The 24721-nt window shown below is 45.1% G+C and overlaps 1 protein-coding gene across 3 annotated transcripts in view; it reads left to right on the top strand.

Annotated features, from left to right (window-relative positions):
• The first annotated feature begins 5839 nt into the window (after positions 1-5839).
• PSEN1 (presenilin 1) overlaps positions 5840-24721 on the top strand; it is a 59983-nt gene continuing 41101 nt past the window's right edge. The window contains exons 1-3 of one of the 3 annotated variants that reach the window (XM_074997117.1): positions 5871-5888; positions 15896-16029; positions 23483-23626. In XM_074997117.1, the coding sequence (XP_074853218.1) occupies positions 23543-23626 (84 nt within the window). In that variant the 5' untranslated portion in view covers positions 5871-5888; positions 15896-16029; positions 23483-23542. Of the gene's footprint in view, positions 5889-15895; positions 16030-23482; positions 23627-24721 lie in introns of those variants that run through there. The other 2 variants (XM_074997115.1, XM_074997116.1) reach the window with 2 other exon arrangements.

Genomic DNA, 24721 nt, shown 5'->3' with positions numbered 1-24721 from the left:
CAGGTTGTCCTTGAAAGATCAAGTACCACAAGACAAATTCTTCTGTTGGGGCTGGCTTGATGTAGATCTGTTTGCTACAAGAATCAACAAAAAAGTGTCCTCTTTTCTGTTCGAGAAAGGCAAGAGACAGTCCATCTCAGATTAACTCAGATTTAGTTACTTGTTCCCATAATATGTGAAGTAGGGGGTCACCAAATGAAATTAATAGAAGACTTAAAACAAAAGTTTTTCTTCAAGTAGTGCACAGTCAACCTGTGGAACTCCTTGCCAGAGGATGTTATGAAAACCAGCACTTTAACAGGGATTTTTATTTAAAAAACAAAAACAAAAACAACCCTAGACGAATTCAAGCCATCAAGACTTATGAGCCAGGATGGGTTGGAATAGTGCCCCTTGCATCTGTTTATCAGAAGCAATGCATGAGAGGGGAGGAATCACTTAATCATTACCTGTTCTGCTTATTCCCTCTAGGGTATCTGGCATTGGCCATTGTCAGAAGACCAAATACAGGCTAGACGGACCTTTGATCTGATCCAGTATGGCCATTCTTATGTTCTTAGATGCCTGCCTTTTCTGCTAGGGAAGAGGTCCCTTCAAGAGCATTGCATGTGAATACAAGACTGTCCTTAAGAAATAACTTAAAACCATACATTTTGTTGCCCCTGTTTTAAGAACAGTGTGTACACAATGATTTGTACCAGTTAGAAAGTTTACTCCCCCACCCTTCCCTATCCCAAGGCTTAACCTCTTTCCACCTCAAACCTGCCCCTGCCTGTCCCTGGGCTGATCCTCTCTCTGCTCCAAACTTGCCTCCCCAGTTCCCAGGATTAACCTGCCTCAACCGGCAAGTTACACCAGCTAGCTGCGCACGCACTGCCACTGCTCCCCACCACCTCTTCAGCAGAGCTCAGTCACCCCTCCCTCTAGTTCTCCTGCTCACTTACCCACCTGCAGCACAGCAGCTTCCTGCCCTGCTGCAGCTGAAATAATGGAACTAAATTTAATTTGTTTACCAGCTGGCAAGGCGGTGGGAAGCATCTTGAATAGCTTGATACATGTTAGTACAGAATATATTTCTTGCTTCTAAAAATTGTCTACTAGAAAGTGTTACAATTTAAAAAGTCTACATATGTTTAGATGCAGGCAAAATCTCATTCTCCAGTTTCAACTTTTATACTCTGTATTTTGAAATATGAAATGTACTTATTCTGAAAAGCCATCTAATGCTTCAAAAGTTTACCTGGAAGCTTTTTCAGCTTATGATATTTTGGCTGATGCTAGATCACACTTTCTACCATTGTTAGATAATTAGTTTGTAAACTTTGACTTCCAACATTTATCTTCCTTCAGGCAATATGTTATGCTTATAAGAATCACACAGGATCTTTTTCAGGGTGTAACGCAATACATCATATTTATTGAGAGTACAAGGTAAGAACCAGCATATGAATAGAGATTCTTGCTCTCACTAACAGTGTTAGAGGTACCAGTCCAAGGCTTGGACCAACCAAGTGGCCAGTTGGGCTGGATGCTAGTGGATGGGAGTCAAGTACTGTCAGTTATTCAATGTTAGGAGTCTGCTTGCAAGGCAAACCCAGAGAACTGTGGCAGAGCAACTCATTTTTGTAGTAGTTTGTCCCCATTCAGGGTTTTGCATAGTCATGTTGTAATCAGTTACTATGTAATGTTTTATCTTTAGATTTGTTTTCCTCATCATCTGGTCATCAGCATTTTAGATATTTTCAGGGAGTTGCCTCATTTCAGTCAGATTAGCTCATCTCCTCTCTAAGGAGGTGCTGGCTTCCTTTCCAAGATCATCTGTTCTGCTAACCTGTTTCGCATTGGGCACAATGGATGTTACCTAATTGCCCCTCTACTCTCTGATTTGCTCACCTTGATAATTTTTTTTCTGATTTGTCCGCCTTGATTACTATTTTTGGCTCTCTATGCCTTAAATATTGAGTCTGTTCTGGTATGGCTATGGTCTGAAGAAGTGGGTCTGTCCCACAAAAGCTCACCTAATAAATTATTTTGTTAGTCTTTAAAGTGCTACTTAACGACCGCTTTTTTGTTTTGATAGTATATAGACTAGCATGGCTTTTCTCTCTGTTTATCTCCCTAAGTAGGGGAACAGCGAGCAGAGCCTCCCCATGATTTTATGAGCAGCAGAAATATCCAACAGGGTGTCTTCATGTTTGATAACCTGACTAACTTGCTTTATTTTTAGAGATACCAGTTTAACTCAATTTGTCTTACAACCGATGATGGACTACTGTACATTAAAACACTCCACACTTCCACACAACCCATAGAAGGCTGACACGTGAACCAAATTATAAATCAGATTTAATTTTACCTGATTTAGAGTGGCTACTAAGTCTTGTTCATGTAGCTTCAGTCTGAAAATATGTTTGAAGGAATTTGTGGTGGTCTGATTTTGAATTCTCTCATTTAGGTTACCCTTTGTAAACATTCCCCAGTGTTAGGCAATTAAATAGTGAAATACAGAATTCTTCCCCCAGTGTTAAATAATGAAATAAAGAATTCTTCCCAGTGTAAAATTCAAGATAATCTAAAATGTCAATTCAAGATTTTAAAAAATCCCATTTATTTTTATAGGCTATATAGCCATCTCAAATAGGGTTGTTTGGCATTTTGAAAATAGACCTCAGGATCATCCATCAACTATAATAGACAAGGTAAGTTTTTTTTTCCATTTCAAACCTGAATTTGCTTCCATCCTCACAAAGGAGGGCTTCCTGACTTTATATGAAGCAGATGTGTTTTTTACATTTTATTTTTCAAGATTTGTTACTTCTCATACCGCTAAATTTGGGAAATGTAGGACAGTGTTTTCCCTGTTTTTGAAGCATCCCCTTCCCCTAGTTTGTCATGCCACCTGATAACTGATCAAATGGGACAAGCTCAGTTGTTATCAGGAAGATGTAGAACCCACCTGTGCAGTCTCTCTTTTTTTAATGGGTTATTTAAAGGCAGCAGGAAGACTGCATCCCGAGTGCAAAACACTTTTTTCCCCCCCTTAATTCAGAGTACCCCACTGAATGAATCTACCTCAGTGAAAAAACAGACACTGTGACAAGTAGCTTTTAGCAATCCAAAGAAAACCCTTCAGATAGCTACTATCTTGAACATTGTGAACAGATTCAGCTACCCCAGTTACACAGAAGCAGCCAAATGTCAGGCCCATATAAACTCAGTGCTCAAGGGCCAAAAGCAACTAATTGGAGGTGAAAATTATATTAGCTCACTAAAACTGCAACACCACAAAAATTGCCTTAATGCCTTTTGTCTTGACAGGTCCTGCCAGGAACTAGGGCTGGGTGCTAACATTTGAGTGACTTGGGCCTTTCTTAGGACGGGGTTGGGTGGGAAGACTTGTAGTGAGTCCATGGTTAGGGTAAGTAGACAAATCATGACACATGTAACACTGGGACATAGTCTATTAGCTGAGACTGCAGAAGCCTCTCTGATTTTCTGCTAAACTTGGATTTGCTAAGGAAAAAAAATCATGCATAAAATCTTAATTTACTTCCTGTTTTTTCTTTTACTATACTGCTTTACACTGCTTACTGTCCACGATCAACCTGAATGATTTCACAGTGAGCTTTTTCATCTTACCTTTTCATCTTGCTACAAGACCTTGTTTTTAGAATGCATCTAGCCTTGGTTTTTAGACTGCAAAGAAATTACTAGGAAGAGATTTAAAGCCAAGATCATCTATACTGTACACCAGGGATTCCCAATGTGTGTGTTGGGACCCAAACATAGGTTGACAGCTGGGCTCTTAAGGAACCATCAGCCACTTGACTCTTGCTTGGCTCCCAGTTCCTGACCTGTGGTGCTGAAATGGAACTCAATTTAATTGGTTTAACAGCTGGCAGGAGGAATCCTGCCCTGAAACCAATTACATTGAGTCCCATTTCAGCAGGGTGGGGGAAGGTAGTAGGAGGGCTGGGGGTAGCTGGGCAGAGAAGGAGCAGGCCTGACAAAGGAACAGCCAGGTTTAGCAGTGGCAGCTTGGATCTCCCCTGTGAGCTAGGTGGTGGGCCTGGGTGGCTAAGACAGGGTTAAGCCTGTGGATGGAGGGAACAGAAGGTGCTGAGAGACAGTCATGGCTCTGTGCCCCAGCCAGCTCCCCCCACACTGTGGTGCGGTCCCCCACCCTCCCTTGCTGCCATCCCACAGCTGGAGCTGCTAGCAAGCTGCTAGCACACCTGCCAGCTTCAAGCCACAGGGCAGCAGGGGTTCCCCCTGCAAACCCTGGCAAGGAATCCTGCTGCTGGCACTGCCAGCCAGGGCTCAGTACCCCTGGGGTCCCTCAGATAGCACTGCTGGTGAGGGCTCAGCACCCCATCTGGCTTCAAGGTGCAGGGCTGTAGGGGCTCCCCCTCACCCCAGCCAGAGATCTCGTGGCTAGTGTTGCCAGCCAGATCTCTCCAATCCCAGCTGGCTTTCACCTGCAGGGCTGCCAGGGGCTCCACCCCACCACTCCCAGTCCTCACCCCAGTTTTTGGAAATCTCATGGGGGACAGGCAGCCTTGGCTGGGGATCCTGCAGGTGGGGCTACCTCGCCTGTAAGTTCCGAAAATCTGGCAACCCTATCCGAGAGGGGCTTAAACCTCTCTCTCTCTCGGTGGGTGGAGGGGTGTGTTTTTCTCGGGGGAGAACCTCCACATGGTCTCTCCCCTTCCCTGGTTTTGAATTACCTTAGCCATGTCTACACGTGCACGCTACTTCGAAGTAGTGGCACTAACTTCAAAATAGCGCCCGTCACGGCTACACGTGTTGGGCACTATTTTGAAGTTGAAATCGATGTTAGGTGGCGAGACGTCAAAGTCGCTAACCCCATGAGGGGATAGGAGTAGCGCCCTACTTCGACGTTCAACGTGGAAGTAGGGACCGTGTAGTCGTTGTGCGTCCCGCAACATCAAAATTGCGGGGTCCTCCATGGCAGCCATTAGCTGAGGGGTTGAGAGACGCTCTCTCTCCAGCCCCTGTGGGGCTCTATAGTCAGCGAAGTTGAACATCGATGTTGCCAGCCCTGGAGGATGTGTAGACGTTATACATCGAAATAGCCTATTTCGATGTAGCGTTCATGTGTAGACGTAGCCCTTGGGTCCTGAATTGTCAAAATAGGTCCCCGTCTTGAAAAGGTTGGAAACTGCTGCTCTACGCAGTAGTACTTTTATTGTGCAGCCTGTAACAGCCTGAACCCCCCTACAACAAAGGCTGGGTTGGGGGGTGAAGAAGCCATTCTCCTTCAAAGGAGAAGTGACAATTGTTTTCCTTGTAAGGAGGTTCCTACCCAACAATTTTAATCTAACACAACCTTTTGCAGTCTCAGTCGTTCCTGGTGTTTTTAGTAATAGCTAAGGGGGTTTGGTGGGTAACAGTCACTGTACTCAGAGGTGCCTCTTTTGAGGCAAAGATTTACTCACCTACCGCGGCGCGCACAGCCTATGCCGCCTCTAGCACGACCCCCTTTTCTAAGGGCCTAGTGCTCAGCCTTCGCCGGCTCCTGTTGGTGCGGTGCCAATTGGACTGGTCAATTTCTCAGCCCTTCCCTTTTTCCTGCCCCTGTTCTCGAGAGGCTCCCCCGGTGGTGGGGGGTTGCAGGGCGGCACTCGAGAGGAATGGCGGGGGCTGGGGCTGCTGGCTGAGACCTTCCCCTGGCTCTAGACCAGCCCCCGAGCCGCGCGGCGGACTGCTGGCTGCTGCCCTGCACTCCAGCTGCTCCCTGGCGGCCGGCACGGGAGGGCGGGTTACCAGAGCAACAACACGGGAAGCGGAAGTCGGGTTGCGGGGCGGGGCCTGAGCCGGAAGCAGTTGGGACCGGACACGGACGGGGGAGCAAGTAACCGGAGGCGGTGAGTGGTGGGGCTGCTGGGGCGGTCCTGGGGAGGTGCCAGCCCCTGTGCCCGCGCGCTGTCTTCTCCCGGAGTCCAGACTGTGAGCGCCTTGTACGGGCCCGATCCCCGCCCGCTGAGCTCCTCGGCTCTGGTTGCTGCTGAGCCCACAGGGCCTAGGGCGGGGCAGGTCCCTGCTTGTGTCTCGGGGTAGCAGGGCCGAGAAGAGGCCCGCGGACAGGGGCTTCTCCTCCTCCCGCCACGCCTGCGTTCGTAATTGTGTTCCCCGAGCGCCAGGCCTGATCCAGCGCTCCCCGTGCCAGGCTCCGTCATCTGGGTCTGTCCCATGAAAGCTCGTCACCAAATAAATCGTTTTGGTAGTTTTTAAAGTGCTACATTTCTGCTGCTTTGGTTTGTTGGAGTAAAGGATTTCACCTGAATCTCTCTATGTATATATGTCCCCCACACATACCAGCCCTGGTGAGGAGGACACGTACAGGAAGGGCCACGCTTTAAGTGTAGAATCACCTGTATCTACTTTTAACTTCTTTAGACTTCAGCAGCTGCTATGAGTTGCAACACACCTGCTGTGAGATGCTCCAACCTTTTAAATATCTGACTGGAGGGAGGCTTTTAGCTCATCAATGAGAAAGACAAGCATTTAGTACTTATTGTATCGTTTTATGGGCTTCACTGTGTAGAAGCTGCTGTAGCAATGTGGTTGACAGAAAGTTTCAGTTTATGCTTACTCTTGAAATAAAATTTAGAATTATCTGGTAAGAACGGAAGATGTTTGTGGATTGTGAAGCTTCCCAGGACCCCAGTAGTAGTCAATTCTGATAAATTTAAAATGATCAAATGGGGAAAGGCGGTTCCTTTCTATCAAACTTCTTGTGAAGTGGCTGACCAGTAAGCAATAGCCATTGCATGAAACATAATTTGTCCTGAAGAAGAGTGTAGCAGGAATTCCTGGACTCTCTTAATGTATAGCTTTGCATTCCACTAGTTACTGACACATCTAGGATACGTATTTCTTATAATTTAGCTTTACCTTATAGCTGCTTTATTAACTGTAATTGTCTGTTGGTCAACACTTCATTTGCTCTCAAAGTGAAGAGAAGATCTGGGTTGAATTATCCACATTGAATTCTTGTCTCTGATTCTGAGGAGTGTTGCAGAGGTTGGTTTTTCAGGGTTTGCATGCATTGTCCCCCTGGTGGGGAGGTGGTAGTTCGTGCGCTGCCTGCACCAGAAGTACAGCCCAGGCAGTTCCAAGTGGCCAGTTTCTGGCCAGTGGAAGCTGTAAGATTGTGCTGGGGGCAGGGCAGTGCACCAAACACTTCCCTCCATACCCTGGTAGTGTTTTGCAGCACATGGGCAGCACAGAACCACTGCAGTGGGCTAATTTTAGTGGCATGTGGGAGCCCAGCAGGCAGAGAGCCTGTGTGAGGCTCCTGCTGGGCTGCAGGAATGTCGTGGGCTGGATTCTGCCTTTTTTGCCCCCCCACCCCCTTTTCTAAAGCAACACTGATATACATATACATATCTCACAGAACTGGAATGTTATACTAGCAATTAAATAAAAATCCCAGTTCGAATAATTTGTTAGATAATGCAAGATATATCTTTCTGTGGCTTTTAGATTGAGAATATTTTTACAAAGTAAGTTTGACTGCTTTAAGCAAAGTTCATAATGCCTAAATTGTAGCAAAATTGCTTCGTCACATTTACAAGGAACATGTAGTCCAACAGACCTCAACTTACATGATTTCAACTTATGTGTTTCTTTCAATAACACAAGTCAAAATCATGAGTGGTGGGGAGCTGGGAACCAGGCGGCCGTCTGGCTCCCAGCTCCCCGCCACTCACTGGAGCCACGAAATTGACCAGTTCCGCTGCGCCTGGCTCTGGGCGCCCCTACACTCACAGGAGCAGGGAGCCAGGCGCAGCCAGGACCAGGGGACCTGAAGACGGCAGGCCCCCTCCCTCACCTGGTCCCAACTTATGTTAAATTTGACTTCCATGTGGTTGCCCAGGAACAAAATCTATGCATAAATTAGGGGTCTACTCTACTCCTAAAACAGATGATATCCTGTTAAGAAGCTTGTAATATATTCTAGAATGTGTGGTAGTTAGAATAGTAACCTTCTGGTTGGCTGAAGAATACTTCCCTTTCTGTTCTTCATTTAAAGAGACACTTGACTTATTAGTGTTACAGAAGAACCCACATTTGTCTGCACATTACCAGCTGAACCTCTCCAGTCTGGCACCCTCGGGATCTGAGTGGTGCCAAATCACGGGAGATCAGTATCATCTGGCAGCATTACCAACACTTCCAGGGCTTTCTGGGCTCTTAAACAGCATGTAGAGGTACATTACAGCTAAATAACAGCACAGAACACTAAGTGCAAGGGCTGGTGGCTGCAAATATACCTTATGAGACCACAAGAGACTTGGCTGCATCCATGATGAGTGTATACCCCAAATAAAAAAAACACAGTGAGAGACCTAACAAAGAACCACCATTGCTTAACAGCCATGTTAAAAAGGCAGTGAGAGAGAAAAGGGCAGCTTTTAAAAAGTGGAAGTCAAATCCTAGGGAGGAAAATAGAAAGGAACACAAACACTCCCAAATTAAGTGTCATAATGTAAGAAAAGCCGAAAAAGATTTTGAGGAACAGCTAGCCAAAAATTCAAAAAATGATTGTAAAATGTTTTTTAAATACATTAGAAGCAGGAAGCCCGCTAAAAAAGCAGTGGGGCCCTTGGACGATAAAGATATAAAAGGAGCGATCAAGGAAGACAGTGCCATTGCGGAGCGATTAAATGATTTCTTTGCTTCAGTCTTCACGGCTGAGGATGTTACAGAGGTTCCTAAATCTGAGCCAGCCTTTTTAGGTGACAAATCTGAGGAACTCTCCCAGATTGAAGTGACATTAGAGGAGGTTTTGGAGTTAATTGGTAAGCTGAATAGTAACAAGTCTCCAGGACCAGACGGTATTCACCCAAGGGTTCTGAAAGAACTCAAATGTGAAATTGCGGAGTTATTAACAGTGGTTTGTAACCTATCCTTTAAATCCGCTTCGGTACCCAATGACTGGAAGACGGCCAATATAACGCCAATATTTAAAAAAGGCTCTAGAGGAGACCCTGGCAATTATAGACCGATAAGTCTAACATTAGTACCAGGAAAATTAGTAGAAACAATAGTAAAGAATAAAATTGCAAGGCACGTAGAAGAGCACAAATTGTTGGGCAAAAGTCAGCATGGTTTCTGCAGAGGGAAGTTGTGTCTAACTAATCTATTAGAATTCTTTGAAGGGGTTAATAAACATGCGGTCAAGGGGCACCCAGTGGACATAATATACCTAGATTTCCAGAAAGCCTTTGACACGGTCCCACACCAAAGGCTTTTATGTAAATTAGGTGGTCACGGGATAGGAGGAAAGATCCTTTCATGGATCAGGAATTGGTTAAAAGACAGAAAACAAAGGGTTGGAATAAATGATTAATTTTCACAATGGAGGGGGGTAACTAGTGGTGTTCCCCAGGGGTAAGTCCTGGGACCGATCCTGTTCAACTTGTTCATCAATGATCTAGAAATAAGGTAAGCAGTGAGGTGGCAAAGTTTGCAGATGACACCAAGTTGTTCAGGACAGTCAAAACCAAAAGGGATTGTGAAGAACTACAAAAAGATCTCAGCAAACTGAGTGATTGGGCAGCAAAATGGCAAATGAAATTTAATGTGGGTAAGTGTAAGGTAACGCCCATTGGAAAAAATAACCCAAATTACACGTACAACATGATGGGGTCAAATTTAGCTACGACAGATCAGGAAAGGGATCTTGGAGTTATAGTGTATAGTTCTCTGAAGACATCCACGCAGTGTGCAGCGGCAGTTAGTAAAGCAAATAGGATGTTAGGAATTATTAAAAAAGGGATAGATAATAAGACAAAAGATATCATACTTCCCCTATATAAAACTATGGTACGCCCACATCTTGAGTACTGAGTGCAGATGTGGTCTCCTCACCTCAAAAAAGATATATTGGCATTAGAAAAGGATCAGAAAAGGGCGACTAAGATGATTAGGGGTTTGGAACGGGTCCCATATGGAGAGAGGCTAGAGAGACTGGGACTTTTCAGTCTGGAAAAGAAGCGATTGAGGGGCGATATGATAGAGGTATATAAAATCATGAATGGTGTGGAGAAGGTGAATATAGAAAAATTATTTACCTTTTCCCATAATACAAGAACTAGGGGACACCAAGTGAAATTGATGGGTAGTAGGTTCAAAACTAATAAAAGGAAATTTTTCTTCACACAGCGCACAGTCAACCTGTGGAACTCCTTGCTGGAGGAGGCTGTGAAGGCCAGGACTCTATTAGGGTTTAAAAAAGAGCTCGATAAATTTTTGCAGGTTAGGTCCATAAATGGCTATTAGCCAGGGGTAAAGTATGGTGCCCTAGCCTTCAGTACAAGGGCAGGAGATGGATGGCAGGAGATAAATCACTTGATCATTGTCTTCTGTTCTCCTTCTCTGGGGCACCTGGCATTGGCCACTGTCGGCAGACGGGATACTGGGCTGGATGGACCTTTGGTCTGACCCAATATGGCCATTCTTATGTTCTTATGTTCTACATCAAGCTAACTAAAAATCATGCCAGATGACTGATTTTGCTGGATGAAAGAGTGCCAGACTAGAGAGGTTCAACCTGTACTAACAACTTAGATGATGAAATTTAAAAAGTTTTAAAAATTAAATATACCGTAACTGTAACTCACTGCTCTGTTTGCATTTTTAATATGAAAATAGTTTTGTTTTGGTCATAATCATTCACTTCTAGGTTCTCAATACTGTAATATTTTGGCTTTGTAGAACTCTAGAAGTGGGAGGGACTCGAGACTAATTCATTTAGTATTCCCTCATCGCTAAATAATAATAATGTAATTTATGGAGATACACGTCTCATAGAACTGGAAGGGACCTCAGGAGTTCATTGAGTCCAGTCCCCTGCCCTCTTGGCGGGACCAAGCACCATCCCTGACTTTTTTTTTTTTTTTTTTAAATCTATTTGCCCCAGACTGTTAAATGGCCTCCTCAAGGATTGAGCTGACAACCCTGAGTTTAGCAGGTCAATGCTCAAACAGCTGAGCTGTCCTTCTCACTCGGAGCTATCTATCCCCCATTCATGTTCTCTAGACTTTTAATCATTCTTATTGCTCTTCTCTGGACCTTCTCCAATTTCTCCACATCTTTCTTGAAATGTGATGCCCAGAACTGGACACAATACTCCAGTTGAGGCCTAATCAGCACACAGGAGAGGAGCAGAATGACCTCTTGTGTCTTGCTCACTATACTCCTCTTAATGCATCCCAGAATCATGTTTGCTTTTTTTTTGTTTTTGTTTTTGTTTTTTTGAAACAGCGTCAGACTGTTGACTCATATTTACCTTGTGGTCCACTATGACCCCTAGATACCTCTCTGCAGTACTCCTTCTTAGACAGTCGCTTCACATTCTGTATGCGTGAAACTGGTTATTTCTTCCTAAGTGGAGTACTTTGCGTTTGTTCTTATTAAACTTCATCCTGTTTACTTCAGATCATTTCTCCAGTTTGTCCAGATCATTTTGATTTATGAGCCTGTCTTCCAAAGCAGTTGCAATCCCTCCCAGCTTGATATCATCAGCAAACTTAAGTATACTCTCTATACCAATATCGATATCACTGACTAAGATATTGAACAGAACCGGTCCCAGAACAGACCCCCTGTGGAACCCCACTTGTTATGCCCTTCCAACATGATTGCAAATCATTAATAACTACCCTCTGAGAACCGTTATCCAGCCATCTATGCACCTAGCTTAGGTTTATAGATTCCAAGGCCAAAAGGGACCGCTGGTTTTTGTTATCTTATTTGGTATTTTATATACCAGAGGGGCCATGAAACTTCACCAAAATAATTCACAGAGCATCTCTTTTAGAAAGTAAAATGGATTAAAACTTGAGAGCTGTGGAGAATCTACCACGATCCTTGGCAAATTGTTAAAAGTGCAGGTTGAACATTGCTGGTTTGGGACCTGACTAAGCGTGAACTAGGGAGTTTGCTGTACCTGCACAAGATCATCCTCTCTGCTGTTGCTAGCTCCAGCATTCTGCTCTGATGGCAGTAAAGGGCCAGTACTGATGGAGAAGGTGTGGGTGGGGCACTTGGGAAAAGGCAGGGCAGCTGTAGAGCCCCATGGACCAGGAACACAGACCCCTGCCTGGTGGGACAGCCCTGCAGCTGTGAGATTGCACTCCAAGCCTCTGGTGGTGGCAGTGGGGTTACGCCATACCTTGGAATACCCCCCACATATCCCCAGAATAGTTTCACAGTATTCTTTTGGGTTGGAGGCCCGACAGTTACAACTCTGTGAAGTATTGGAGGGGTAGCTGTGTTAGTCTGGATCTGTAACAGCAACAAAGGGTCCTGTGGCACCTTATAGACTAACAGAAAAGTTTTGAGCATGAGCTGTCGTGAGCACAGACTCACTTCATCAGATGCTGGTCTTGGAAATCTGCAGGGCAAGGTATAAATAAGCCAGAACAAGGGTGGGGATAACAAGGTTAGCTCAGTCAGCAAGGGTGAGGCTTACTACCAGCAGTTGATCTGGAGGTGTGAACACCAAGGGAGGGGAAGCTGCTTTTGTATTTAGCCAGCCATTCGCAGTCTTTGTTTAAGCCTGAGCTGAGGGCGTCGAATTTGCAGATGAATTGTAGCTCAGAAATTTCTCTTTGGAGTCTGGTCCTGAAATTTGTTTGCTGTAGGATAGCTCCTTTTAAGTCTGCTACTGTGTGGCCTGGGAGATTGAAGTGCTCTCCTACGGGTTTTTGTATATTGCCATTTCTGATATCTGATTTGTGTGCGTTTATTCTTTTATGTAGAATTAAACTCTGTGAAATTTCGCATGTAAACATCTGAAACCATGAAACTGATAATTTTTAAAATCCTATGACAGGTGGATTGACCAAAACATTGTGAATTTGGTACTCTCTTATTTTCTGTCTGAATTTGGCTAGTTTCAACTTCCAGCCATTCAGTCGTATTACACCATTCTCTCCTCGATGAAAGAATCCATTATTAAATATTTTTTCCCCACATAAGTACTTATGAGCTATGACCAGATTGCCCTTAATCTTTCTCTTTATTAGATTGAGCTCCTTGAGGTTATCCTGCATGTCACGTTTTCTGATCATTGAGTTCTTCTCATGGCTCTTTTCTGTATCTTCTCCAGTTCATCAACGTTCTTCATGAATTTTGGGCACCAGAAAATTGAACATGGTATTCTTCAAGTGCTTGCTCATGTTTATTCAACATAGGTGCGTGGGGCCACTCGTGCTGGAAGATTTTCCCTTATCAATACATGTAGGGGCCAGCTTAGTGAGTACACAGTGTGCTATATAGGGAGTTTCTTTCTTGCCACCAGTGAAGGTGCTTGGAATTTTACTGCTACAGCCCTTGATGCTGTTTCATTTTCTTATCTTAATTGCTTGTAAATAGTCCCCCGCCCCTCTTTACAGAGAGGTAGCCATTTTAGTCTGTGTCTTCACAAAACCAAAAAGCAGTCTTGTAGCACTCTAAAGACTAACAACATGATTTATTAGGTGATGAGCTTTCATGGTTAGCCTGGGACCATGCCCCACTCCCCTGGCTTTGTCATATTATTTGCAGCAGTCCTATGTCTGCTAGTGACCCACACGAGTGTCTTTGGTGCTTAGGAGATATTGTAGAACAAAGGACCTCCAACACTGGCTGCTGTTGGGAAAGGACAAGAACCTCCAGCATCGATGACTGTTGGGGAGGGGAGGCTTGTCCTCTGTTCAACACGCCATTGATGGAGCACGGCACCTATGGAGGCATGGGGTATGCTCATGGTTTCCACAGACCCCATTAGGCTTCAGGGAGTCTGAGGCCACACAAATTGCTATGGGCTGATTTGCAGTGCCACATGATGAAATGGTGTAATTGGCATCAGGGGCTTTTGCTGGTAGCAGGGACATTTTATAGACAAGTGCTGTATCTGCAAGTCTTTTAGGCTGTGGATGAAAAAGTAGAGGGACATTTGGTTAAAAGGTCTCCTCATGGAGTTGGTTCTAGCTCCAGCTCAATACCATTGTTCTGACTCAGCACAGAGAAAAAGCAGTTCATTGTGTAGCAGAGATCTTAAAGTGTAAATGGATGATGCTTATCAGTTACTTTTAACTCCAGGCAAGGCTCCAGCCACGCATCCTCACCTGATGAGGCCATATTGGGGCCTTCGCTACTAGGCTACATCTATACTAAGAGAAATCTTCAAAATACCCATACAAATGGCCATTTTGAAGATTATCAATGAGGCGCTGACATGGAGATTCAGCGCCTCATTAGCATGCTGCTGGCCGCGGCTCTTCAAAGTTGTCACATTCCGCTCCCATGCGGCTTGTCCATACAGGGGGTCCTTTTTGAAAGGACCCTGCCAACTTCAAAATTCCCTTATTCCTATTAGCAGCGCCACATTAGTAATCTTCGAAAGGGCTATTTGCATGGGCATTTCGAAGTCTTCTGCCAGTGTAGACATGGCCCTAGTCTCACAGGATGACCCGAGAGCTTACCAGGACTTGCCTTCAGGCTGAGGAGCTGCAATAGCCTTCAGGTGCCCTTTTTGGGTTACTGGGACAAATAGCTCCTGCCGGGGTGGCTTTACACTTGCATGATGGAGTAGCAAAAATTTGTCAGACCTTGGCCATGTCTACACTAGCCCCAAACTTCGAAATGGCCATGCAAATGGCCATTTCGAAGTTTACTAATGAAACACTGAAATACATATTCAGCGCTTCATTAGCATGTGGGCGGCCGCAACACTTCGAAATTGACGCGCCTCGCCGCCGCGCGGCTCGTCCCAAGGGGGCTCCTTTTTGAAAGGACCCCGCCTACTTCGAAGTCCCCTTATTCCCATGAGCAGATGGAGCAGGGAAAAGGAGCCCTGTCGGGACGAGCCGCACAGCGGCGAGGTGCGTCAATTTCGAAGTGCCGCGGCCGCCCGCATGCTAATGAAGCGCTGAATATGTATTTCAGTGTTTCATTAGTAAACTTCGAAATGGCCATTTGCATGGCCATTTCGAAGTTTGGGGCTAATGTAGACATGGCCCTTGTGGCAAACTCTTTCTTCTTTGGCTCCCATCTCTGAGCAGTGGAGTGGAAATACTTTGTCCCTGTCAAAGGTTATGACTACTTCTTCTCACACCCAGCAACCAGCTCCCTTGTAGTGGAGGAGGTTAATCAGGAAGAATGTCAAGGACAGCCTGGGGCTACCCCCCCAAAAGCAAAGACTCCAAGAGGCTAGACTGGGTGGCAAATCACTAAGCTCTCATGATTTGCTACAACCTGAATCTGTGGGAGGCCATCAAGTTCAAGTCTTCCCTTCCTGAGGCCTTGAGGAAGGAGTTCTGGGTACCGGCTGACCAGGGTGCTGTGACAGCCAGAGCACTGATCTAAGTGGCCACCAATGCAGCAGACTCTGTGGCCTACTACCTGGTGACTGCAGCCTCTCTGAGAAGGGCATCCTGGCTGCTACACTTGGGTGTCTCTGTCAGGGAACACGGATCCCTTCAGGACCTGCTCTATGACGGTACTGCCTTGTTCCCAGAACAAGCAAATATTAAACTGCACAACCTTAACAATTTGTGTACCACGCTGCAAACAATAAGTCTCTGTGTGCCAGGGCCCGCCTGCAAGAAATTTTAAGCCACATCAAACTCAGTCTGAACCCTCCCCAATCCTGTCAGAAGTAGGTTCAAACTAAATTTTGGGGCTATAAGAGGAGGCTGAGCAAACATCCACACTTTCAACCTTAGTCGGCCTCTACCACGTCCAGGTTTTTAGCCAAAGGCCCCTTTTACGGTGTATCCAAGGATGACAACCTGTCTGTGTCCCAGATTCCCGCTCCTCCCCCTCACTCTCTCTCCTCCCTGCACAACACTGTAATTTCTTACTTTTGGGTCCTCAGAGTACTCCAGCAGTGATACATCTTTCAGCTGTCTTCTGTCCTTCCCATATCCACATCCCTCTTTAGGGATACCCTCACAAGAATCCACTTGCTGGTTGATCTCATTGACTGACTCTGCGACTCGTCTCACTAAGGTAAGGCTTGCATCTATCTCCTTGGCCAGATGGTAGCATGTGTGTACAAGGTCCTGCAGGCCAGGCTCATGTTGAGTCCTTCCCAGGACTGTCTGGATTTGATCTACTCCCCTTCTGGGCACCCCCTAGATCAGGTTATGACCATCCCTTTCCCAGTCTTAGCAGCACTTTCCTGATGGACAGACAGTGTAAACATTGTGGAAGGAGTCACTTTTCACACAGCCACACACTCAGTGGAATGTATCTCTACAACCTCTAAACTCAGGGCTCCCGGTCCCCAGAGGAAGCAATAACAAGGAGATCCAAGATGTGCAAAATTTTCCTCTCCCACCTCTCCATGAGGGGAGCCAGAGTTTTCACAGACAACACTACCACAATGTATTACATCAGCAGGCAAGGTGCAGCACGTTCACATGCCCTTTTGCCAAGGTCCGATCCATTTTTGGGAATTCTCCATACTCCACATTATTTCCATGCAAGTGGCTCGTTATTGATGTCAGAAATACCATGGCCAATTTTTCTGATCAAGCAGTTTTTTTCTCACCACAAGTGGGCTCTCTGGAGGTAGCCTCTGCTCTCTTGAAGAAGTGTGGAACTCCCTGGATGGACTTGTTCACCACTAGACAGAACAGGAAGTGCCATGCGTACAGCTCCAGGAAGGTTCTGGACAGGGGTATTCCATCCTAGGAAGCAGTGTCTCTAAAGATCTGGTAATTATTGTAGATGATGAGCTGAATATGAGCACAGCGCTGGAGGCAGTGGGGAGGTGAAGGCTAACACAATAGAAAATAGGGAAATTTTGGGTAGGAATAGAAAGAATTTTACCTCTCTTTGACACTGGTATGACTGCCTGCTGCTGAAAAAGACAGTTACTGGCCTCCAAAACATTTCTCACCCTGACTGCTCTGGTCACAGCTGTGAACTCCGCTGTCCTGGGGCCTGGTGGAAGCAGCTGCCTTTCCCTTTTAAAGATCTGCAGATTTTTGAAATCACTTTTCCTGGTTGCCCAGTTTGGCAAGCACACCCAGTAGCTCTCTGGTTTTGCATGCAACTACCCAGCTGACGTTGCTAGCTATGCACTACAGATATGCTCATGAGTGGAGTACACAGGAGGTAATGGATCTGGGTGTATGGAAGAGAAGAGGCTTTGCAAACGCAGCTCTGAACCAGCTGTAGAAATATCAACGTATGTGAGAAAATTGCTGCGGCAATAAAGGGGAAGGGCTAGAAGAGGGACCAGTGACATTAACACGTGAAAGCCAAAGACCTGCACCACAAGGCAAGGGAGGCCAACAATGGTTCTGGTATAGAGCCACAAACCTGCTGCTTTTACAAAGAGCTTCATGCTATCCTCAACAGACACCACACCACCACCTCAAAGAGCTCTGTAGATACTTGGGAAGAGCCTGAGTCACAGGTCCCTGCCATGAACAGCAAGAAAGAGGAAGAACAACTAGAGGATGCAGGTGTGCGAGCTAGGACATGTTTCTGACTTCACCATAGTTGAGCAAGTCCCAATAATCGAGCACTGGTTATCTTGATGCAAATGAAAGGACCTCTGATACATATGTGAATTGCTTTGAAGGTAGCAGGACCATCTGTTGATCTACTCATTTCACCTGTGCTGGAAGCAGAGAAACAACCAAGAGGAACAGAGTTATCTGTATTTCGTTTCCATCTAAAGATAGATGCAGAGGGCTGCAGGGAGCATTTTGCGTACACCCAGATGTCCTGTGAATGCTATATAAAGATCTTGATTAAACTCTCATTGGGGTAGTCTGTAATTCTTTGCAAAAGGCTTCTGGGGAGGGCTGTCTTATTTATTCCACTGCAGTAGGATGTTTTCCCATGCCACTCAGCGATTACTTTATGGGAAACACACACCACTCTAGCTTGCTATTAAAATAATCCTTGAAAGTCTCACTGTGCCATACAACTCTGCATTGAGCTCTTCTTATAGCCCTTATATCTGGCTATTCAGATTCAGCAAACAGCCATTCCATGTCCGCCCTCTGCCTCATCAGGAAACCCCTCCCCACCTTTCTTGGTCTTTATTTCATAGATGTTATGCAGGATGCAGCAGGCAGCTATTGCCGTAGGGATACTTTTTCAGTGAGGTCAAACCTCATAAGTGAATAATGCCAGTGACCCATCAAATGGCTCAAGGCACATTGAACTGTCATCCCACACTTACTGAGCCTGTAGTTGAAGTACTCATTGGTTTTGTCAAGTTGCCTTGTGTACAGCCTCATGAGCCATTGAAGAAAAGGGGTAGCTGAGCCTTCCAGGATCACTACTGGCATTTCAACTTCTCCAATGATGTTCTTCCAGTTGGAAAGAAAGTCCTTGCTTGCAGCTGTGTTTACAGCTCTGTGTTTTTAAAGATGGCTTTGTTCTTTCAAATGGCAAGTCCTCAGATCCATTTGAAATATCCAGTGGTGTGAAGCAAGGGTGTGTGCTGGCCCCAGTTTTATTCAACCTCTTTTTCACGTGTGTTCTCAGCCACTCAGTTAGGGACGTGGACCATGGAGTCTACATAAAATACAGACTTGATGGGTCACTTTTTGACCTCGTCTCTGAATGCTAAAACCAAGACACTTGAGAGGCTCATCCTTGAAGCCCTTTTTGCTGACGACTGTGCACTTATGGCACACAAGGAATCTGATCTCCAGCTCACCGTCAACAAGTTTGCTGATGCCACTCGCCTCTTTGGTTTGACCATCAGCCTAGGAATGACCAAGGTACTGCTTCAACCTGCTCCAGGATCTGCTGCTTTCCCCACTTCAATCTTTATTGAAGGAACAGAGTTAAAAACAGTAGAGGAGTTCAAGTACCTTGGCAGTGTGATAGCCAGCGATGGCTCCCTTGACAAAGAAATCAATGCCAGAATCTGCCAGGCCAGCTGGGCACTAGGACATCTGAGAACACAAATATTGAATCAGCATAATATCCAACAGTCCATTAAACTGAAAGTGTACAAGGCTGTAGTCCTGATCAGTCTCCTGTATGGCTGTGAAACGGGGACCTTGTACAGAAAACATAAAAAACTGCTGGAGCACTTCCACACACGCAGCCTGAGGTCAATACTGCACCTTCGATGGCAGGACAGAGTTACAAACCTGGAAGGCCTGGACAGAGCAAGAGCTACGAGCATTGAAGCCATGATTCTGAAAGCCCAGCTTTGCTGGACAGGGCACGTCATATGACTGGAGGAGTCAGGAATCCCTTAGCAAGTCCTCTATGGTGAATTCTCCCAGGGCAAAAGGAATCAAGTTAGGCCTTGCAAGAGGTATAAAGACTGTGTGAAGGCCAACATTGCTCATGCTGTTTTAAACCCAGATCAGCTAGAGCACCGTGCAAAAGACCGAACAGGCTGCTGTGCTCTCCTACGACACGCATATGACAACTTTGAAGAGCAGCGACACGTACACCTCATTGATGTTCATGAGAGGAAGAAAGCAACAGCAGCAGCTGCATCAACAGAGCCAGGACAGTTCCCTTGCCCCCACTGTGAACGTCCATGCTGTTCAAAGCTTGGACTCCTCAGCCACATGCGAGTTCACAACCAATGAGCCTGTGCAAGCTCAAGACATCATCGTCGGACATGACGGACTACCTACGTTCTTAAAGATGCACATGACGTGCACCTTCCCTGACCAGCCACCTTGATATTGATAAAATGTCTATGATGGTCCATCAGTACTGGCAAAATACTAGAATAGTAGTCCTTTCTATCGATGTACTCTGTGCTAAAGTGTTCTGTTGCTAAAATAGGGATGTGTGTGCCATCAGTCACTCCATCACAATTTGGGAAACCCATTGCTGCAAAACCATTGTGTATGTCCTGTATATTGCCCAGTCACTGTCCTCTGTAGCAAGTGCTTATTGGCCCTGCACAGTTGAATCATAACAGCCCCCATGGTGGGTGTCCCAACTGACCAGAAGTAATTTGGCATTGCAGGTTTCCACAGTGCGGTCGCCATTTGGTTCTTAGCTATTAGTGTCTTGCTCATTTTGGCCTCCCTGTGCGGAAAGGCTGGGGCAAGTTTGGCATACAAATTCAGGAATGTGGCCTTGCATATCCAAGCGTTCTGCAGTCTCTCCTTGTCCTCCTCATGTCAGTGGGATTCCACCAATCAGTGCTTGTTTCTGAGGGTCAGAATTCTAGCACTCCACCATCTGCAACTGCTCCACGAATTCTAGCAACAATCTTGAACTGTTTCTTTCTATGTCCTTTACAACCTATCCTTCAAGGAAAGGGCATTTTCCCTGCCGGATGCATTGCACTCCTCATAAAAACAAGCCCTGGAGCTTAGGTCTACATCTCTGACACATGGGCTGTGGCTACACTAGCCTCTGCGTTTCGGAAGGGGCATACTAATGTGCCACTTTGGCAAATGCTAATGAGGTGCTGCCATGAATAGGCAGTACCTCATTAGCATAGTGGCACCCACGTGCATTTTGAAAGTGCCCCTTTCAAAAGACATGCCACCCATGTAGACAGGGGCCTTTTGAAAGGACCACTTGGCTTTGAAAGTCCCTTCTTCCCATTTGGTTTTGGGAGGAAGATGCTTTCAAAGTTTGAGGGGTCCTTCTGAAAGGCCCCTGCTACATGGGCAGCATGTGTTTCAAAAGCAGCACTTTTGAAATGTGTGCAGCTGCCATTATGCTGATGAGGCACTGCATACTCTTGGCAGCACCTCATTAGCATCTGCAGAAGTGGCTCATCAGCATGCCCCTTCCAAAAGGCGGGGACTATTGTAGTCACAGCCAAGGAGTGTAGGGTGGCTGCGCAAAAGCAATGTAATAAGGTCAGCATAATTTTGTACTGAAGAGATTGACCCTAAAGGAAAGGATTTTAAAATCAAGAGTCTAGGTGCACAGCATGATTTTCCTCCATTTAAAAAGCTGCATTGGCACAACTAGACACTAGGTTCACTGATGGGAGAGATTCTTCTCTCATTATAGTTAATCCACCTTACCAAGTGGTGGTTGTTAGATCGATGGAAGAATTCTTCCATTAACCTGATGCCCAGCACAGCTGTACCTCTCAGAAGTGTGGAGCACTTGAGATATGGAGCTCTGTTAATGTAAATTCCCATTATAAACCAACCCTCAGTTAGGCTATGTCTACACAGCAGATATTACAGTGACAGCTGTACCACTGTAACTTCACTGCTTTAAGGTCTCCTGCATAGCTGATCTCTGGTAGCTGGCAAGAGCTCTCCTTTCAGCATAATTAAACTGCAGTAATGAGCAGCAGTAGCAATGTCAGCAGGAGATCATCTCCTCCAGCATGATGCTGTCCACACCAGAGCGTCTGTTGGTGAAAGGTATCTCACTTGGGTGTGTGGGTTTTTTATAACCTGGTTGATAAAATTTTTACCAATTAAAGCGCTAGGTTAGACACAGATAAACATATCTCTTCTGTTAGGGCTAATTTATACTCACACAAAGATTGACTGCGGGAAGATTGATCTTCCAGAGTTCAATTTTTGTGGCAAAATCAACTTCTCTGGGCTGGGCCATTGACCACTGTACTCCACGCAATTGCATGGAGTAAAGGACGTAGATGCGTGACTTTCAAGCCCTGGACTACAATAGGTAAGATAGTCGATTCTTATATGAAAAACAATAAGAAGTCTTGTGGCACCTTATAGACTAACAGATATTTTTGGCGTATAAGCTTTTTTGGGCAAAGATCCACTTCATCAGATATGTCGATTCTAGCTACACTAATGGCATAGCTAGAATTGTACATCTGAAATCAACTTTCTTCCCTATTGTAGATCTAGCCTTAGTAGAGCAGGCTGGGGCCATTAAAGCTAATCACAGTGGCATTGTCTCTTAATGACTATTAAGTGGAAGTCATTGCTGAAAAGGGCTTCCTTTTTTTCCTGAGATGTATAGGCCCTGCTTCCCAAATGGATCTCTAGGGAGAAATGTCATTTTCCATGTATGGTATGGAAATGCTCACTTAGCGAGAGATCCAGATGTTACAATATTTATTAGATAGTACCTCCCCCATTGGGCACTTGTTTTTCTTCAGAAAACTTGTACTGATTATTTTCCTGTGTTATGGCTTGAGAGCAGCGGTGTCCAATAGGAATTAAAAGGTCACCATGCTTGTGGTTGTCATCTTTCCATATTTGCCACATTATCTAATGCCGTCCCCCAGAGCTAGGCACTCCTAGCCTCCCCTCCCCCCCACTTTAAATAATGCCCTGCCGCTCCCCCAGAGCCAGGCACCCCAGCCCTCTCCCTCTCAACCCTTCCCCACCCCACTGTAACTGAATGCTCTCCCCCCAGGAACTCCCAGCCCCACTGTTCAACTTCAATGTTGGCAACTCACCAAAGCTGCTGGGGCTGCCACTGGTACTACCACTTGCTGCTTCTGCTAAGCAGGGGGCACATGCACAGAGTGGGTGGACAGCACTCCTTGTGTGTGCCTCTCAGGAGGAGCCACATTTAAGGGCTCAAGGAGCCGCATGCAGCTCAAGAGCTGCAGGTTGGCCACCCCTGTATTCACCACAATGCAGTGTTCTTTTTGCAACGTGTGGTGAGCATATTGGACACCACAGCCTTAGATCACTGTTTCCTGCCTCTCATACTTAGTGGTTGTGTGGGGATAAGCGCAGTTAAGGGTGTCAAGGGGGGTCAGATTAATTCATATGTATCTTAGTATTTCTTTATTAGCACTAACAAAGGCTTTAAATAATCATGAGCTGTTGCATGTATATTTTTCATGGCACATTTGAATAAATTTGTCAAAGTGCTATGTATTAGAGGCGTATGAATATGCTTTAATACTTGAAGGTTTGCTGAAGACTTTTGTGCTTAGTAATTGAATGGGAGTATTGTTCTGTGTAACTCCAGACAACTGACTGAGCATTACAGATACTAAATGCTGTAAGTCAAATGTTAGTTTTAAATCCTGATATTTGAAAAACTGTAAACTTGCGTTAAGAAGCTGCGAGATTTCTAGCCTGAGCATGAGTGAGCCAAGAGTGAAGAAATCTTATTTCTGGCTTACCATTACTTGACTGTGGGTTATGGTGTGTGGTAAAGAGGCTAAGATAGTTGTACGAGAATGTTCTACAGTCTAATAAAAACAGGAGTGTATCATTTACGTTGTGTTCAAATGTGCAACAAGTGTTTGAATAATTGCCCCAGGTAGAATAAATAATTTATTTTCTTTCTCAATGTCTTACTGAATCCTAGACTTGGCTTCTTCTTTGTATTTACCATCATGGCTCACTAAGTCCCTGATACATTTTTTTATTTTTGTGCTGGAAAATACCTGTTGAGCAGAATTTTGTGAAAATGTAACATGGTTGTACATCTAAAGAGAAGAAGGGAAAATCATTATCCTTGATCTACATAAGTTACCAAGAGCTTTTAAAAGAATGTGTTTGTGAATATGGAATTATAACACACATGATTTTCCTTGCAGTGTACCAAGAAGAAAGATCAGTTTTGTGTAGCAATAATTGGTTTCCACAGAGCTGTCCCAATGACAGAGCTATCTGCACACCTACCTCAGTTCCAGCATGGGCAGCTGACAGAAAACTTTCCTGACAGCCACCTGAGCAATACTGTAAGTAGCAAACTACTTCTTTGGGCAGTCAGTTTGCAAATATGTAGAAGATAAGGTGAGGAGTAACAGTTAATTTGGATTTGTTGAGCAGATCATGTCTAACCAGCCTACTAGCTTTCTTTTGACATGCTAACAAACCTTGGTAAGGAGAGTGTTATGCTTGTAAGAAGCACACAGGACCTTTTCAGAGGGACAAGGCAAGAACACCGTGTTTATTGAGAATACAGTGCCATTATATTATATGCATATAATATATATAATTTACTCAGAGGAATATACACACACACGCACACATCGTCTTGTGGTTGCTTATAGTTACCAAAGGTCGCTCACTCTAATCCATTGCCAGATGGATTAGATGTGAGTGTGCAGCCAGGTTCTGTTGATCTGCATCAATGCTCCAATGTTGACAAGACGCGAAGAGGAACCCAACTCTGTCGTGGTGCACACATCTTTTATAGCTTTTAGTCCATAGTTCTGGTTCTGTCCCACTGCCCCAGGCACAATGAGTCACCAGTCAATGGCAGATGGGTTTGATTCTTTCCCACTGCCCCCCCCCCCCCCCGCCCCTGGTTTTTGTGTGACTCATCACCGACAGATGGGACTTAATCTTCCTCTCTGGGTGGGTCACTGCTGTAGAGTCCAGTTCTTAATGTTCTTCAGCCTTCAAGCCTTTGTTGTCCAGACAGGCTGGCTCCAGAGGGTAAATCTTTAAGCATCCAGATTCACACTTCCAGGTGGCTCTCACACACTCCCATTCTCACAGAGACTAGAAGGTTTACAGGCTCATAAAAGAGTAAAATGGAGTTTTAGGTACAATATGGAATCTGGTACAAAGTGTCTTATGAATAGAAGATAACCAATATAAAGGATAATACAAAGGTAGAAAATAATATATAAAATAACCAATCTAAAGAGTAATGCAAAAGTTTGTGGCCTATTAAAAAGATACAGGGTAATACAGGGCGTTACCAAGATACATAGTAAGATAAAGTTCTATTAAAATATACCTAGCTATTTACAGTTGCTACACAAGAAGCAATAGATGTGGTATATCTTGACTTTAGTAAGCCTTTTGATACTGTCTCACATAAC

Source organism: Carettochelys insculpta, chromosome 6, assembly GCF_033958435.1.
Source record: "Carettochelys insculpta isolate YL-2023 chromosome 6, ASM3395843v1, whole genome shotgun sequence".
NCBI classification, from domain to species: domain Eukaryota; kingdom Metazoa; phylum Chordata; order Testudines; family Carettochelyidae; genus Carettochelys; species Carettochelys insculpta.
The sequence above is the reverse complement of the archived record's forward strand: the minus strand, read 5'-3'. Positions and strand labels throughout refer to the sequence as shown.